We start from the raw sequence: 15,720 nt of genomic DNA on the forward strand, positions 1-15,720 counted from the left end.
TTGAAAATACTTCATCATAAAAGAGACATTAAACACATTCCAGTAAAACAATAGTAATCAAAATTAGCTTTCTGTATTTTGACCTCCAACATGCTGATGGTGATTCAGCTATCAGCTTTGAACAATGCAAGTTATATTTTAACTTCTTGACTAATCTATTATTAGATAAAAACATGAGTAGTGACAGAAGGGACCACACTGTGGACTGAAGAGCTTTGATTCCCCAGGATGCCTGTGAAGTGGATACCTGTGCTGTTCCTGCTGCAGATGCTGCTGCTATTTCAGATCCGGCAACTGTGGGAAGGTGTTGGTGTGGCCAATGGAATACAGTCACTGGATGAATTTAAAGATAATCCTGGATGGACTCGCACAAAGGGGTCATGAAGTGACAGTTCTGAGACCTTCATCTTCTATCTTTCTTGATCCCAAAAAAGCATCTGGTCTCATATATGAAACATTTCCTACAGCTTCCAATAAGGAGGAAACAGAAAAGTTTTTTACAAAATGGGTCAATGTGTGGGTATATGATGTACCAAAAGATAGGTATTGGAGATATTACCCATCATTGAAAAGAAAGTTTCGGCAATATTCTAATATGTAGTTAAAGCTTTGTAGAGAAGTAGTTACAAACAAACAATTTATGGCAAAACTAAAAGAATCCAAGTTTGATGTTGTTCTTTCTGAGGCTATTGGTCCCTGTGGTGAACTGATAGCTGAGTTACTCCAAATACCCTTTGTGTACAGTCTTCCCTTTGGTAATGGCTACACAATAGAAAAGTACAGTGCAGGACTTCTATTCCCTCCCTCCTATGTACCTATTGTTTTGTTGGGATTGAGTGGTCAAATGACATTCATTGAGCAGGTAGAAAATATAATATGTTTACTTTAGTTTGACTTTTTATACAAGTCATTTCCTGCTAAGGATTGGGATCCAATTTTCAGTGAAATTTTAGGTAAGTTTTCTCTCTTATGCAGCATGAGGGACTAACTTTTATTGTTCTTTGAAGATATTCTTAGATGCAAATATGTCTTTCATGCTGAAATTTTTAAGTGAAATAAAACATTATGCTACAATCTCACTACAGTATCATGCCCAAACTTCATTTTAAATACCTAAAATTTTGAAGCTTGGACCTAGATATATTTGGTCTATATTGTTGTCAGTCTTGGTTTCCTAGTTTAAGTAATAAACCACAATTATGCAAAAGCAAAAATTCCTATTCTTATATTTTATGAAAACTTTCCAGAGAATATCTGTAAATATTTTTTACAAAAACTCATATTATTACATCGCTAATGCAAATGAAAAGCAGAGATAAATGTCAGAAATTCTTCCCGGAATAACCCTCATAATTCTTTAATTTCTTTCTTTAGAGTCACAAAGTTCTTATTATATAGGTCTTTTACTTGTTTGGTAAGCGTTACACCAAGATACTTTATGTTGCTTGTGGCTATTGTAAAGGGTGATGTTTCTCTGATTTCTTTCTTTACCTCTTTGTCGTCTGAAAAAAATAGGGCTACTGATTTTTTTGAGTTTATCTTGTATCCTGCTTGTTTGCTGAAGGTGTTTATAAGCTGTAGGAGTTCCCTGGTAGAGTTTATTGGGTCACTTATGCAAACTATCATATCATCTGCAAATAGAGACAGTTTGACTTCTTCCTTTCCAATTTGGATGCCCTTGATCTCCTTTTGTTGTCTTATAGCATTAGCTAGAACTTCTAGTACGATATTGAAGAGATATGGAGAGAGAGGACAGCCTTGTCTTGTTCCTGATTTTAGAGGAATTGGCTTGAGTTTCTCTTCATTCAGTTTCATGTTGGCAGTTGGTTTGCTGTATATTGCTCTTATTATGTTTAGGTATGTTCCTGTTATCCCTGACCTCTCCAATACCTTTATCATGAAAGGGTGTTGAATTTTGTCGAAGGCTTTTTCCGCCTCTAGGGAGATAATCATATGGTTTTTCTTTTGCTGTTTGCTTATATGGTGGATCACGTTGATAGATTTTCACATGTTAAACCATTCCTGTATTCCAGGGATGAAGCCTACTTGGTCATGGTGGATGATTTCTCTGATGTATTCTTGAATTCGATTTGCCATTATTTTATTGAGTATTTTTGCATCGATGTTCATCAGGGATATTGGTCTATAGTTTTCTTTCTTAGTTGTGTCTTTGTGAGGTTTGGGTACCAAAGTTATTGTGGCCTCAAAAAAGAGTTTGGCACAGAACCTTCTGTTTCTATCTTGTGGAACAGTTTGAGGAGTAGTGGTATTAGTTCTTCCTTGAATGTCTGGTAGAATTCTGCACTGAATCCATCTGGCCCTGGCCTTTTTTTGGTTGGAAGGCTTTTGATGACTGCTTCTATTTCATTGCGGGTTATAGGTCTATTTAAGTTGTTTGTCTGTTCTTGATTTAATTTTGGTAAGTGATAGTTATCCAGAAACTTGTCCATTTCCTTTGAATTTTCAATTTTTGTGGAATACAGATTTTCAAAGTATGACCTGAAAATTGTCTGGATTTCCTCTGTGTCTGTTGCTATGTTCCCCATTTCGTTTCTGCTTTTGTTAGTTTGCATGTTCTGTCTCTGCTTTTTCGTTAATTTGGATAAAGGTTTGTCTATCTTGTTGATTTTCTCAAAAAAACAACTCTTACTTGCATTGATTTTTTGTATTGTTTTCCTGGTTTCTATTTTGTTGATTTCAGCCCTCAAGTTGATTATTTCCTGGCGTCTACTCCTGCGGGATGAATTCGCTTCTCTCTGTTCTAAGGTTTTCAGTTGGGCTGTTAATTCTCTTATGTGACTATCCTCTGTTTTCTTCATATGAGCACTTAGTGCAATGAACTTCCCTCGTAGCACTGCTTTCAAGGTGTCCCATAAGTTTGGGTATGTTGTATCCTCATTCTTGTTGAATATTAGAAAGTCCTTAATTTCTTTCTTTATTTCTTTGACCCAGGAGTGGTGCAATTGCATATTGTTCAGTGTCCATGAGTTTGCAGGTTTTCTGCTATTTGTGTTGTTGAATTCCAATTTTAAAGCATGGTGGTCCTATAAGATACAGGGGACTATTCCTATTCTCTTATATCTATTGAGGTTTGTTATGTCACCTAGTATGTGGTCGATTTTAGAGAAGGTTCCATGTGGAGCAGAGAAGAAGGTATATTCTTTTGTCTTTGGATGGAATGTTCTATAGATGTCTGTTAACCCCAGTTGAGACATAACTTCTGTTAATTCTTTTGTTTCTTTGTTGAGTTTCTGATTTGTGGTCCTGTCTAGTGTTGAGAGTGGTGTATTGAAGTCTCCCACTATAAGTGTGTGAGGTATTACAAGAGCTTTGAGTTTTAGTAGTGTTTCTTTTACGAATGTGACTTTGTATTAGGGGCATAGATGTTCAGAATTAAGACTTTGTGTTGATGGATTTCTCCTGAGATGAATATGAAATGACCGTCTTCATCTCTTTTGACTACTTTTGGTTTGAAGTCTAACTTGTTAGATATTAGGATAGCTACGCCTGCTTGCTTCTTATTTCCATTTGATTGGAAAATCTTTTCCCAACCCTTTTACTTTTTGGTAAGCGTTACACCAAGATACTTTATGTTGCTTGTGGCTATTGTAAAGGGTGATGTTTGTCTGATTTCTTTCTCTGTCTCTTTGTTGTCTGAAAAAAGTAGGGCTACTGATTTTTTTGAGTTTATCTTGGTGTAACGCTTACCAAACAAGTAAAGATCTATATAATAATAACTTTGTGGCTCTAAAGAAAGAAATTAAGGAAGATACCAGAAAATGGAAAGATCTCCCATGCTCTTGGATAGATAGGATAAACATAGTAAAAATGGCAATCTTGCCAAAAGCAATCTACAGATTCAATGCAATCCCCATTAAAATCCCACCACAATTCTTCACCGACCTTGAAAGGATAATAATCAACTTTATATGGAAAAACAAAAGACCCAGGATAGACAAAACAGCCCTATACAATAAAAGAACTTCAGGAGGCATCACCATTCCTGACTGTAAGTTCTATTACAGAGCTATAGTTCTGAAAACAGCCTGGTATTGGCATAAAAATAGACAGGTAGACCAATGGAATCGAATTGAAAATCCTGATATTAACCCACACACCTATGAACACCTGATTATCGACAAAACAGCTAAAATTATACAATGGGGCAAGGACAGCATCTTCAACAAATGGTGCTGGCACAATTGGATGAGGGTGTGTAGAAGACTGCAAATAGACCCATGTCTGTCGCCATGTACAAAACTCAAGTCAAAATGGATCAAAGACCTCAACATCAATCCAGCCAAACTGAACCTCTTAGAAGAGAAAGTAGGAGGTACCCTTGAAGAAATTGGTATAGGAGACTGCTTCCTGAACATAACTCCAGGGGCACGGACACTGAAAGAAACAATTAATAAATGGGACCTCTTCAAACTTAGAAGCTTCTGTAAGGCAAAGGACACAGTGGACCAAACAGCAGCCCACAGACTGGGAAAAGATTTTCACCAATCCTATATCTGACAAAGGGCTGATCTCCAAAATATACAAAGAACTCAAGAAACTAGTCAACAAAACACCAAATAACCCTATTAAAAAATGGGGTATAGAACTGAAGAAAGAAATCTCAATAGAGGAATTCAAAAAGGCTGAAAGTCACTTAAGAAAATGCTCCATATCCCTAGCTATCAGGGAAATGCAAATCAAATCAACTTTGAGATACCATCTTACTCCTGCCAGAATGGCTAAAATTAGAAACACCAATGACAACTCATGCTGGAGGGGATGTGGAGAAAGGGGAACACTCCTCCACTGCTGGTGGGAGTGCAAACTCATACAGCCATTTTGGAGATCAGTATGGTGGTTCCTCAGAAAAATAGGAATTAGTTTACCCGGCAATCCCCCACTTAGGCTTATACCCAAAGGATTCACATCCATGCAACAAAGACATCTGTTCAACTATGTTCATAGCAGCACTATTTGTAATAGCAAGAACCTGGAAGCAACCTAGATGCCCCTCAATTGAAGAATGGTTAATGAAGATGTGGCACATCTACACAATGGAATATTACTCTTCAGAAAAAAATAATGGTATCTTGAAATTCGCAGGCAAGTGGATGACACTTGAAGAAACCATCCTGAATGAGGTAACCCAGTCACAAAAAGAGGAACACAGTTATGTACTCACTCTGTAATTCTCACCACCAGAGGAAATAGGATACATGGTGTATTCAAAGAGATTCATATAAAGTCCCTCACAGAACTGGGAAGGGACAATTCCCTCAGTGCTCAGGGGAAGTGCGGGAGGGCAATGAATGTAGAGAGAAGTAGGAGAAAACGAGGGGGAGGAAAAGAAAACATGTGTGACCAGCAAGATTTAGCCTGGTTAGGAATAGAAGACAGGAAAGAGAGAGAGAGGGAGAGAGGTAGAGAGAGAGAGAACATAAAAGAGGGAGCCAATATTGGTTTGAAGATAAAATTGAACACAAAGAAAGGTCTAGAGAACTACAAGACTGCTGCCAAATAACAATTTGAGCTTCCGTGGAAAGGCTATCATAAATGCCCTTCCCAGAGAGTGAGATCAACAACTAACTTATCCATGGAGCCCTCAACTAATGCCTGTTGGAAACAGGAGCAAACACCCACACATAAACACTGAGTCGAAGTAGAACTCAGATGCAGAGGGAGAGGACAATACCAGGTGGCAGATACACATACAGACAGCTTACCTGAACAAGGAGGAGATATAGGGCCACCAGACTGATAGCTGGGAAGCCAGCCTGGGACTGACTCAGGCCCCCCTGAATATGGGTCTAAGGGACCTCAGACAGTAGAGCCAGGATGTATTCCTGGAGCACAAAATGACTTTGCGAACACAACCCCATGGAGGGATAACTGCCTTAATCTAGAGACAGGAGAGAAGCCCTAGTCCCTACTTCACATGACCTGTCAGATCTACGTGACCCCAACTGGATGGCATTCCCCTACATACGGAATTGGGGTGGGGGGATGGGAGGGTGGTTAGAGTGCATGTGAGAGGGCAGAGAGGGTAAAAGGAAGGGAAGAAGGGAGGGAGGAAGGGAGAGAGTGAGGGAGGTTGGGAGGGTGGGAGGGAGGAAGAGGGAACTGGGATTGACATGTAAAATAATGAATTAAATTTTACTCCAAAATTAAATTCAAGGACATGTTACTTGGGAAAAGTATTTCTATTTTTGTTTCCACAGAAAATGAAAAGATGTGGATTCCTTCCAGACTAATGTGGTTTGATCAAGCCAGACTGCCTAAAACAGAGTACCAAGTGATCCTACATTCAAAACAGCTGGACAAAGCAGCCTGACAGACTACAGCCAGGATTTCTGAATCTTCTTCGAATCCCCCATGACAGCTCCCATTACCAGTTGGAAGTAGTTTGGAAAGAACGACGCCCAAATTCTCAAATATTGTCTATAAATGTTTGTTTTCATTTAAATGGACTTGGTTATATAAAATACAAAAAAAGATCTCCTTAAGTTTGTTGAAATTAATAATATGGTTTTTATTTAAATTTACATTTCACTGCTACATAAAAGTAACAATGTTATTAAAGGAGTGACAGTACTGTTTTAGTGTATATAAATATTGTATGATGTTTATGCATCAAGATAATTATATCTATCTCCTCAAACATTTATTACTTCTTTGTGGTGAAATATTCAAGACCCTTTCTTTTGGCTATTGAAATATACACCCTGCTTGCAGTAGCATACTAGAACTTTTTTTTTCCAGTATGTAGCCCAGGCTAGCCTGGAACTTATCATCCTCCTACTTCTGCCTCTGAGTGCTGGGTTTGCCTGTGCCACTATAGCTACTTGCCAATTCTTAGTCCAATTCAACCCAACTTTTCTCCTTGCCTCACTAACCATCTGCATATAATGAGTGCTCTATTTCCCACATTTACAATTTTTTATTTTGAGGCAGAATCTCACTATGCAGTCGTGGCTTGCATAGAATCCACTATAGAGACCAGGCTGGACTGGATCTCAGAGATTCACTTGCCAGTTGCTGTCTCTCAGTTTCTGGGATTAAAGGCCTATGGCATACCTGGTTCTTGAATTAGCTTTTTTATATTCCACATGTGAGTGAACTCATGTGATATTTATTATTATCTCCCTGCACCTGCCTCATTACACTTGACATGATAAATTCTACTTCTGTCTGTTGTTGAAAATGACAGTCATTACACTTTATGGCTGAATAGTGTTTTACTTTGTGTATATAGCATAGCAACATGTTTTAAAGTTAACATTAAAAGATTGTACTCTTACAAGATCTCAGAATGACTGGCTAGTTTTCTGAAAAACACAGTGTTTGGGTTGAGGACATCAGAGAGGGAGCTCATCTTTGAGGCAATTAGAGTGTTCTGGTGTGTTTTCACACTGCCATATCTACCTGGTTTCTAGAATGTTCTCGTGTGTTATTCACAGTGCTGTATCTGCTTGGTTTGATGATATGATTCCTCCCGTGCCATGTTTCTTCCCAATTTTCAAATTAGTTTCTCACATAAAATCACACTAGAAAACTGTGAACTGACCTAAGAAATAATTAAGAATGACTTATGATTAATGCAATTTGAAAACTTGTCCTTCCAAAGTGTTAAAGTGGTGTTGCAAGAGTTTGAGTGGTTTGAATTTACTGTGCTAAATCAAGGCTGATGCTAATGCCTGTCTTTACTATGGTCATATGATTAGCTGACTATGAAGCCATGAGTTTTTGAGCTGCTTGAGTCCTTTCTGCCTCTCATTGCTCTTATTTCTCTCTAGTGATTATGTAGATCCCCCCATCCCCACCACTAACTGCTATGGCATCCACCTCAAAAGTGCTCAATATTGCATGATAAATATGCAGTTAGTCTTGAATGGGCTTTTTCAGTGATGATAACGACAATCTTACCTTGTCAGGCATGTGGTCTGTGCTAAGCTCCTTGTATATGTACTTTATATTATTCCTTATGTCTAGCATAACTTCCAGGAGGCAGTCAGCATTCTGATGCCACATTGTAAACGACAACAGAAACTCAGAGACACTGTTCTCCCGAAGCCACACAACCAGTAATTAGATAACTCGAATTCAAGCTTTTTTTTTTTTTTTTTTTTTTTTTTTTTGATCCACACAGTAACTACTGCTGTGTCATGCCACTCTACGGCATTGATGCCCAAGCTATGTTGACAACATCTTGGTGAAACTTTACCCCTGACTTTCTTTGGATTAAATTTTTTCACTTTATTTTTCTACTAAATACATTGTTTTATTTCTTAAAATAAACACTAAAATGAAACAATGCTGTGTGTGTGTGTGTGTGTGTGTTGACACAAGACCAATAATTTTGACAGTGCTACTTTACAATGGCTTTTTAAATGCTAGCATTAAATGCCATTTTTAATTGTTTAGCTTGGTGAGTGCATTAGAGACAGTGGTTCACTGTTTCACTTTGGAAAAGCTGCTCTCTGTCAGGTTTGTGAACAGTTTCATTGTTTAGTTCACCCAGAGGTCAGTAGTTATAAAAATACACTTTTAGTAGGTCATGCAATAGCTGTTTTGTATTTGTTGTAGGGACTTGCCCTCAGTGGTTGAGATGAGCAGTTTTGTACCTTCTTTGTGTGTGTGTGTGTGTGTGTGTGTGTGTGTGTGTGTGTGTGTGTGTGTGTGTGTGTGTGTCCGTGTTGCCTGTGTGGGGTGTATCTTGTTTGAAAGCCTGAGGCTTATAGTCTTAGAAAACTAAACTCTTAAATCTCTGTTTTGTGAAATGTCTATTAGATATCATTGCATTTGACAGATGTTTTGGCTGTGGAACTTTAACACATGGGCATTTTGTCAGAGTTGAAAGAAAAAGGAGGTCTGTGGTCATTTTGTTTGATTAAAAAACATTGAGGCAGTCAGGCTGGCAGCCCTTGCAGGTGACTTCAGTTTCCGTGTCTTGCTTGCCCTGGAGACTGCCTCTCCGCTCTGGGTTCTCCTCTCAGCATGATGAAGTGTTAAGGTTTGTTCATTTCAAAACAGACCTTTTAAAAATAAAAAAGTCACATTGTTTAGCATGCTAGACTATGAGCCTTAGCGACAGAGTCTCCTCTTGGCTGGAAAAAAAAATCTCTTAAAGTAAAATCACATGACCCACAAGAAAAGCTATTACTCAGTTTGAGGTGGCTTATTCTGCTTCTTAGTACCGAAAGCAGGGCATTAACTGGAAGGAGCTTGGCAGAGCTGTTTAGCCAAAGGGTCGAGTTCTAAATCCTGGCAGAGACCATTCCTTTGAGTTACATTCTTCTATGTCTTTGTAAAAGTCTGATTTTGACTATAACCCTCCATTTTCACCAGCAGAATTGAGACTAATATATCCTCTGAGAGAGAGAGAATTATTTTAGATAAAGTTGTTATAAACCCTTTGGTCATCATTACCCTCAATTGCAGCCATATGGAATTTGGGGTAGTGGGAGTGGAATTAGGGGTGCCCTGACTACAGCTGGGCCTTGGTGGCTCCATGAATAACATGGGAAACTGACTTTTTTTTTTTCTAAGCTATGCTGGTTTGGGCTTTAAAAAAATTTTTTTTAAAAAAATTGTGTGAGTCTGAGTAGGAAGGAGTATGCACATGAGCCCAGATGCCCATAGAAACCAGAGGCATCAGATCTCCAGAGCTGGAGTTACAGGCAGTTACGATCTGCCCAGCGTGGGTACAAACAAACAAACTCAGGTCCTCTTCAAGAGTAGTAGGTGTTCTTAACCACCAAGCAGTCCCTCCAGTCCCAGGGCCAGATTTTGATATATCTTTTCTGCGACTTTTTTCTTTTAAGTTCAATCAAGGCAACAACAAAAGAGAAGCTTCCTTAATTAAACAAGGAGAAATAGGCAACAGATGCCCAACATGGCTGGAAACTCCATTGTGGGCAGAGTGCGGCCTCTGGGTGCAGTGCAGTGAACAGTGCCCCAGCCTCAATTTCTGAAGAAGTAAGCTCTAGCAATCTCGGTCACTTAATTAGTTTTATACCTTTTGGCAACTGACATAATCTTCTCATTTTTCTTTTTATCTGTAAAATAGAACAGCAATGCCAGCCTTGGGTCACGTGGCAACTCTGAGAGTACTTTGTAAAGGAGTGATTAAGTACATTTTGTGGGTGAGTTAACCCACCTTGGATGACCCAGGGCATTAAGTACACTGTGGGGCCACAGAGGGAGGCAGTCTCACTGCCTCCTGGCTCATCCCTTGCTTTCAGCCTTTGCATTGGTTCTGTAATTAGAGCTGGGCTGCCATGTACTAGTCCCAGTGCACATGCCCTGACTGTACCCCTTCGTGGCCTTTCCTACCTACACTCCCAAAGATAATCTTGCTTTTGCCTAGTCAGTTTCCCCTTGTAGTTACTTCTCTTTCACCCCGAAGTGCACTCATGTCAAGCCAAGACGCTTACCTTCTCTCTGTCCCATCCCTTCTGCTGCCTGCCTTACCACAACAGTTTCTTGCAGGGCTCTGGAGACCCATTTCTGCTCTTCTCTCCTCACCCTGGGTGTGGCTCTGCTTTGCTCATGGTCCTGTTGTCACTGACAATGGGAGCCTTCTTGCTTCATCTTGTAGGGTGCTTTCCCTGTCTCATTGCCAGCAGGAGATGGAAACCTGCCACTTTTGAAAGGTCCCATGCTACAAGTGAACTTCAGTTTCCAGTTTGAGAAAGCAGAAACAGAACAGTCATGTTTTTACCCTTCTCTGCTAATAACAATAATAGACATTAATAGCAGAAGTAACTACAGCGCTGGCTATATCAGCAACAATACCCATCATTGCCATGGCAGTTAAAATTTATTGTCACTTTTTGCAACCACGCAAGATGATTTTTTTTTTAATGCGCACTGTATTATTTAAACCTTAAGACCACTCTATGAGATTACTAAATGATTTTTCTTATGTTGACTTGATAAAAACTGAAGCTGAAACAGTATAGACACCAGACAATTAGAGACACCACATTGAATGCTGTGTGTGTTGGGTTTCACATTCCGCTGCTACATGTTCTGAATTACACTGATTAGCTCCTAGAGCTGAGGCCTCTAATGTGAATGTTCACTTGAATGCAGGCAAGATAGACATGAAAGTCAGTAGACAGGTAGGACTGGCAAGACACCAGCTTCTGATGCTGGGAGCCTTCTCCCCCGTGTTGGTTGCAGTAAGGTAGGATGGGGACTGGCGCCTGTTGCAGAATGAACATCTGTCCTGTCTAAAAATGAGTCACTGTGCCAGGCAGTGGTGGCCCTTGCCTTTAATCCCAGCTCTTAGGAGGCAGAGGCAGGCTGATCTCTGTGAGTTTGAAACCAGCCTGGTCTACAAGAGGTAGTTCCAGGACAGGCTCCAAAGCTACACAGGGAAACCCTGTCTCAAAAACAAAACAAAACAAAAACACAAAACAAAAAAAAATACACACAAAAACAAAAAACAAAACAAAATAACAACAACAATTAAAAACAAAAAACCAAAACAACAACAAAAACCCCACCAAAAAAAAACAAAACAAAATAAAAACACAAATAAATAAATAAATAAAAATTAAAAGGGTCACTGCTAGTCAGCACCCAATCTCCTCAAAGAATGAGATTTTTTTTTTTCCTTTTGGACATAGATTTTAAAAGATGAAGATTAGATTTTATAGTTATTAATGTCCTAGTTATTAAATATTGACATTTAATGGATAACCTTTAGAAACCTAAACAAAACACTGCAAAGGTTAGAGTAATTATGTCTGGGGACTGTGTTTGGTTTGGTTCATTCCCTGTTTGGGGTTAGGTCTTATAATGTTTTACTATTTCAGTGAGTAGTAGCATGGATCAAGAGATGTGTTCTTTGCTATTCCCCAGCAGTTGTACCATTCTGAGCCGCTCTGTGATTTATTGCATAGGTGAAGACTTTGGGCCCAACCCATTTGATTGAATATTGCATAAAAACTGAAAGAAGTAACAGCAAGAGCAATGCCTAAATACCTACTGCGTGCCACCCACCTAGCAAGTATCTCTTTCATTGAATCCCCTTAGCGGTCCTGTTTGACAACTAAGGGAAAGAGATCTGATTGGTTAAGAATGGAAACAACAACTTGCCTCAGTCACATCTCCAGTGTTGGGTAGGGCAGGGCTCCTGTCCAGAGGCACTCTGCCCTGAAGGTCTCCTTCGGGCATGGGTCAGGCTCCCTGTGCTCAGGGTGAGTATTCAGTTTCAATGGAGACAATCCCTCTACTCAAAATGCTATCTGTACACTACCAGAAATCCTTCTCTTTTACACTGTCACCCTGCCTGAAATTCTAGCCTTGAGGGATTCCTTTGTGCTACAAACAATGCTCTGGGTATGTTCCCCTACAGGCTTTCTTCTTTTGAAGGTGGATGTGGTTGCTCAAGTTACCTCCTTCCAGAATCCCGCTGAAAGCATGGGAACATTCCTGGACACTGGGAGACAAGAACCATTCTGGGAATCATGAGTCATGCTCAGTCATGGTGGCTGGATGGTGGAACAGAGGAGTGCCTGAGCAGGTCTCCTGCTGCTGCTGCAGTGGAAATTTTGTTTTTGTTTATTACTTTTTCTTATTTTACATATTGGTCCCAGTTCTGTCTCCTTCCCTCCCTATTTCCCTCCCTCCATGTTCCCCCAAGTCTCCCTCCTATCCCATTACCCACCCACTCCACAGGGAGGGTGAGGCCTTTCAGGAGGGATCATCAAAATCTGTCAAGTCATTTGGAGTAGGGTCTAGGCCATCCCTCCTGCTTCTAGGTTAATGAGTATCCCTCCATGGCGAATGTGCCCCCAAAGTCCTTTCGTGACCAAGGATACATCCTGGTTCTACTGTCAGAGGTCCCTTAGACTGCCCAGGCCTTTAAACTGAAACCCACGTTCAGGGGGTCTGAGTTAGTCCTATACTGGTTTCCCAGCTATCAGTCTGAGGGTCCATGCTCTTCCATTTGTTCAGGTCAGCTGTTTCTGTGGGTTTCTCCAGCCTGATCTTGACTCTTTTGCTCATTTCTCCTCCCTCTCTGCAACTGGATTCCAGGAGTTCAACTCAGTGTTTAGCTGTGGGTGTCTGTTTCTGTTTCCATCAGCTACTGATGAGGGTTCTATGATGGCATATATGGACTTTGGGAGCCCATTACACAGAGGCATACTTTCTCAGCCTAGACACATGGGGGAGGGCCTAGGCCCTGCCCCAAATGATATGACAGACTTTGAAGACTCCCAATGGAAAGCCTCACCCTCCCTGGGCAGCAGAAAGGGGATGGGCTGGGGTTTGGTGGGGGTTATAGGGGAGGATGGGAGAGTGAAGGAACTGGGATTGACATGTAAAACAACCTTGTTTCAAATGTAAAAATAATGCAAAAAAATAATAATTCACAGTATTTCAAGAGTCAAAAACATTTTCACACAAATACAGAAAAATGTAGTTTTTTATTTCCATTTAACAGTTAACAACTAGAAGGAGAAATTCATGAAAAGGATATGAAGCCAGTAAATCTCTGAACATCTATATTTATAATCAATAAGCACTGATAAGTAGTCAATATAAATTCCTTATCAATCTCAACTCCTTATCAGCTTTGCCCACATATGGACACAGTGAAAATGCCATGAATTGGCTGTGTGTCTCCAAATTGTTCTGCTGTTCTGAACTGTAACCATCTTTATGATACACAGAAATTTATATACATTTTTAACCTTCATATCTTCCTTCAGGTATAAAAAGATTGTGATGTGGTTATCAACCATTCACCATGACCAGCCCATGAAACCCCTAGACAGAGCCACATTCTGGATTGAGTTTGTCATGTGCCACAAAGGGGCTAAGCACCTGAAACCACTTTCCTATAACCTCACCTGGTACCAGTACCACTCTCTGAATGTGATTGGATTCCTACTGGCCTGTGTGGCAGCCATAACTTTCTTCACTATAAAATGCTGCTTGTTTGTTTACCGATTCTTTGCAAAAAAGGTAAAGAATAAAAGAGAATAGGACTCTTCAAGAATGAAGACAAGGCAATTCCATTCAATTCTAGCACTGTGTATTAAGTGCATCTTGCTTTAGAAGCTACTTAAAAATTGATAAATTAACCATTAATATTTATTTCCTAACCTAACAAATTTTGTGCTGAATTATCATTGTAATAATCCTGAGAACAATGATAACAACTGAAACACCATCTTGTATATGGGAAAAGAATAGGAAGCCTGAAGATTTTATTGTGAATTTTTCAGAGATATCATTTTTAAAATAAAATGGAATGAAATGAACTATAAGTGTTTGTCAAAAAAAATTATCTATTTAAAAAGTGACAAGGCAGATTTTATTCAAACTACCAAAGTAGAGGAAAGAGGCTTCAGGGAACAATGAACCCAACTCTATCAGAAAAAAAAAAAAAAAAAAGATGAATAGACGTTTTATAGTAACAAATATAAATGGCAGCAGGATGTTTCAGCTGGTTTCACAAGCTTGACTATCTGAGTTCAAGGTTTAGAACCCACAGATTATGGAAGGAGAAAATCAACATCACAGAATTGTTCTTTGACTTCAGCCTGTGTCTCCGCCCACACATGTCCATATACCCATATACATACACATACACACTCACACACACACTCATATACCACCACCACAACACCAACAATAACAACAAATACAAAGTAAAGTTTAAAGAACACTAAAACATGTGAAGAGGGAAATAAATAAATAGGAATTAAAAAAGGAGTCCTTTGAGATAGTTGAGAATTACAAAAGTAGGTGGAAAAAATACTTAAATGTACTGGCAAGAGGGAAAAGCAATATACAACTCACAGTTTCACATAAATACAGATGCATACATACAGGTGTTGAAAGTTAAATCACCTTTAAAGACAGAATACAACTGGAATCCAGGATTATTTGATGTAGATACACGGTTAACCAAATTCTATATGCTACATGAGCATAGAAAGAGCCGAACTGGAATCCAAATGCAGAGAGAGAGAGAACAAGAACAGGCTATAGAAACCCACAGAGACAGCTGACCTGGGCTCCCAGACTGATAGCTGGGAATTCAGCATAGGACCGACTCAGACCCCCCTGAATGCGGGTCTCAGTTAGAAGGCCTGGGCAGTCTAAGGGACCTCTGACAGTGGAACCAGGATGTATCCCTGGTGCACAAAAGGACTTTGGGAGCACATTCCCCATGGAGGGGTACTCCCTTAGCCTGGAAAGAGAAGGATGGGAGAGTGGTTGAGGGGCATGGGAGAGGAGAAGAAAGGGAGTGAGAGAGAGAGGAACGGAGAGGGAACTGAGATCAATAGGAAAAATTAGAAAAGACAAAAAAACAAACAAAAGAACAGAGACCAAAAAAAAAAAGAAAGAAATATATCTTTCTTAAAAAATTTGCCAAAATTTCGTTATTTATTACACCAACTCAAGATTTTTCCTAATACACTTGCCTCAGCTCTTTCACAGCTGATGGCTTCCATCAGGTGTAGAAAGGAGTCTTTGTTTATTTGTTTTTTTGTTTTGTTTTTTGTTGTTTGTTTTTGTTTTCATCTATTTGACTCCCTCTGAACTAGTTTTTCTCTGTTCACTGGGTCCCACAGCTGCTTAAGAAATAACCACTTAGAGACTTAATATATATTTATAATTGTTTGCCCTTTGGCTTAGGCTTCTCACTGGCTAACTCACTCTTAATTATTAATCAATTATTATTCATCTGTGTGT

The 15,720-nt window shown here is 39.5% G+C and overlaps 1 protein-coding gene across 1 annotated transcript; it reads left to right on the forward strand.

The window, feature by feature from the left end:
• Window positions 1–228: 228 nt before the first annotated feature.
• On the forward strand, window positions 229–14,001 carry LOC127232466 (UDP-glucuronosyltransferase 2B7-like). Its single transcript, XM_051198599.1, is given in 5 exon segments — window positions 229–279; window positions 281–953; window positions 4,385–4,437; window positions 7,990–8,081; window positions 13,725–14,001. Coding segments are annotated over 5 exon segments (1,146 nt in total).
• Window positions 14,002–15,720: the final 1,719 nt, after the last annotated feature.

The sequence above is a fragment of the Phodopus roborovskii genome, unplaced genomic scaffold (assembly GCF_943737965.1).
Source record: "Phodopus roborovskii unplaced genomic scaffold, PHOROB, whole genome shotgun sequence".
NCBI lineage: Eukaryota > Metazoa > Chordata > Mammalia > Rodentia > Cricetidae > Phodopus > Phodopus roborovskii.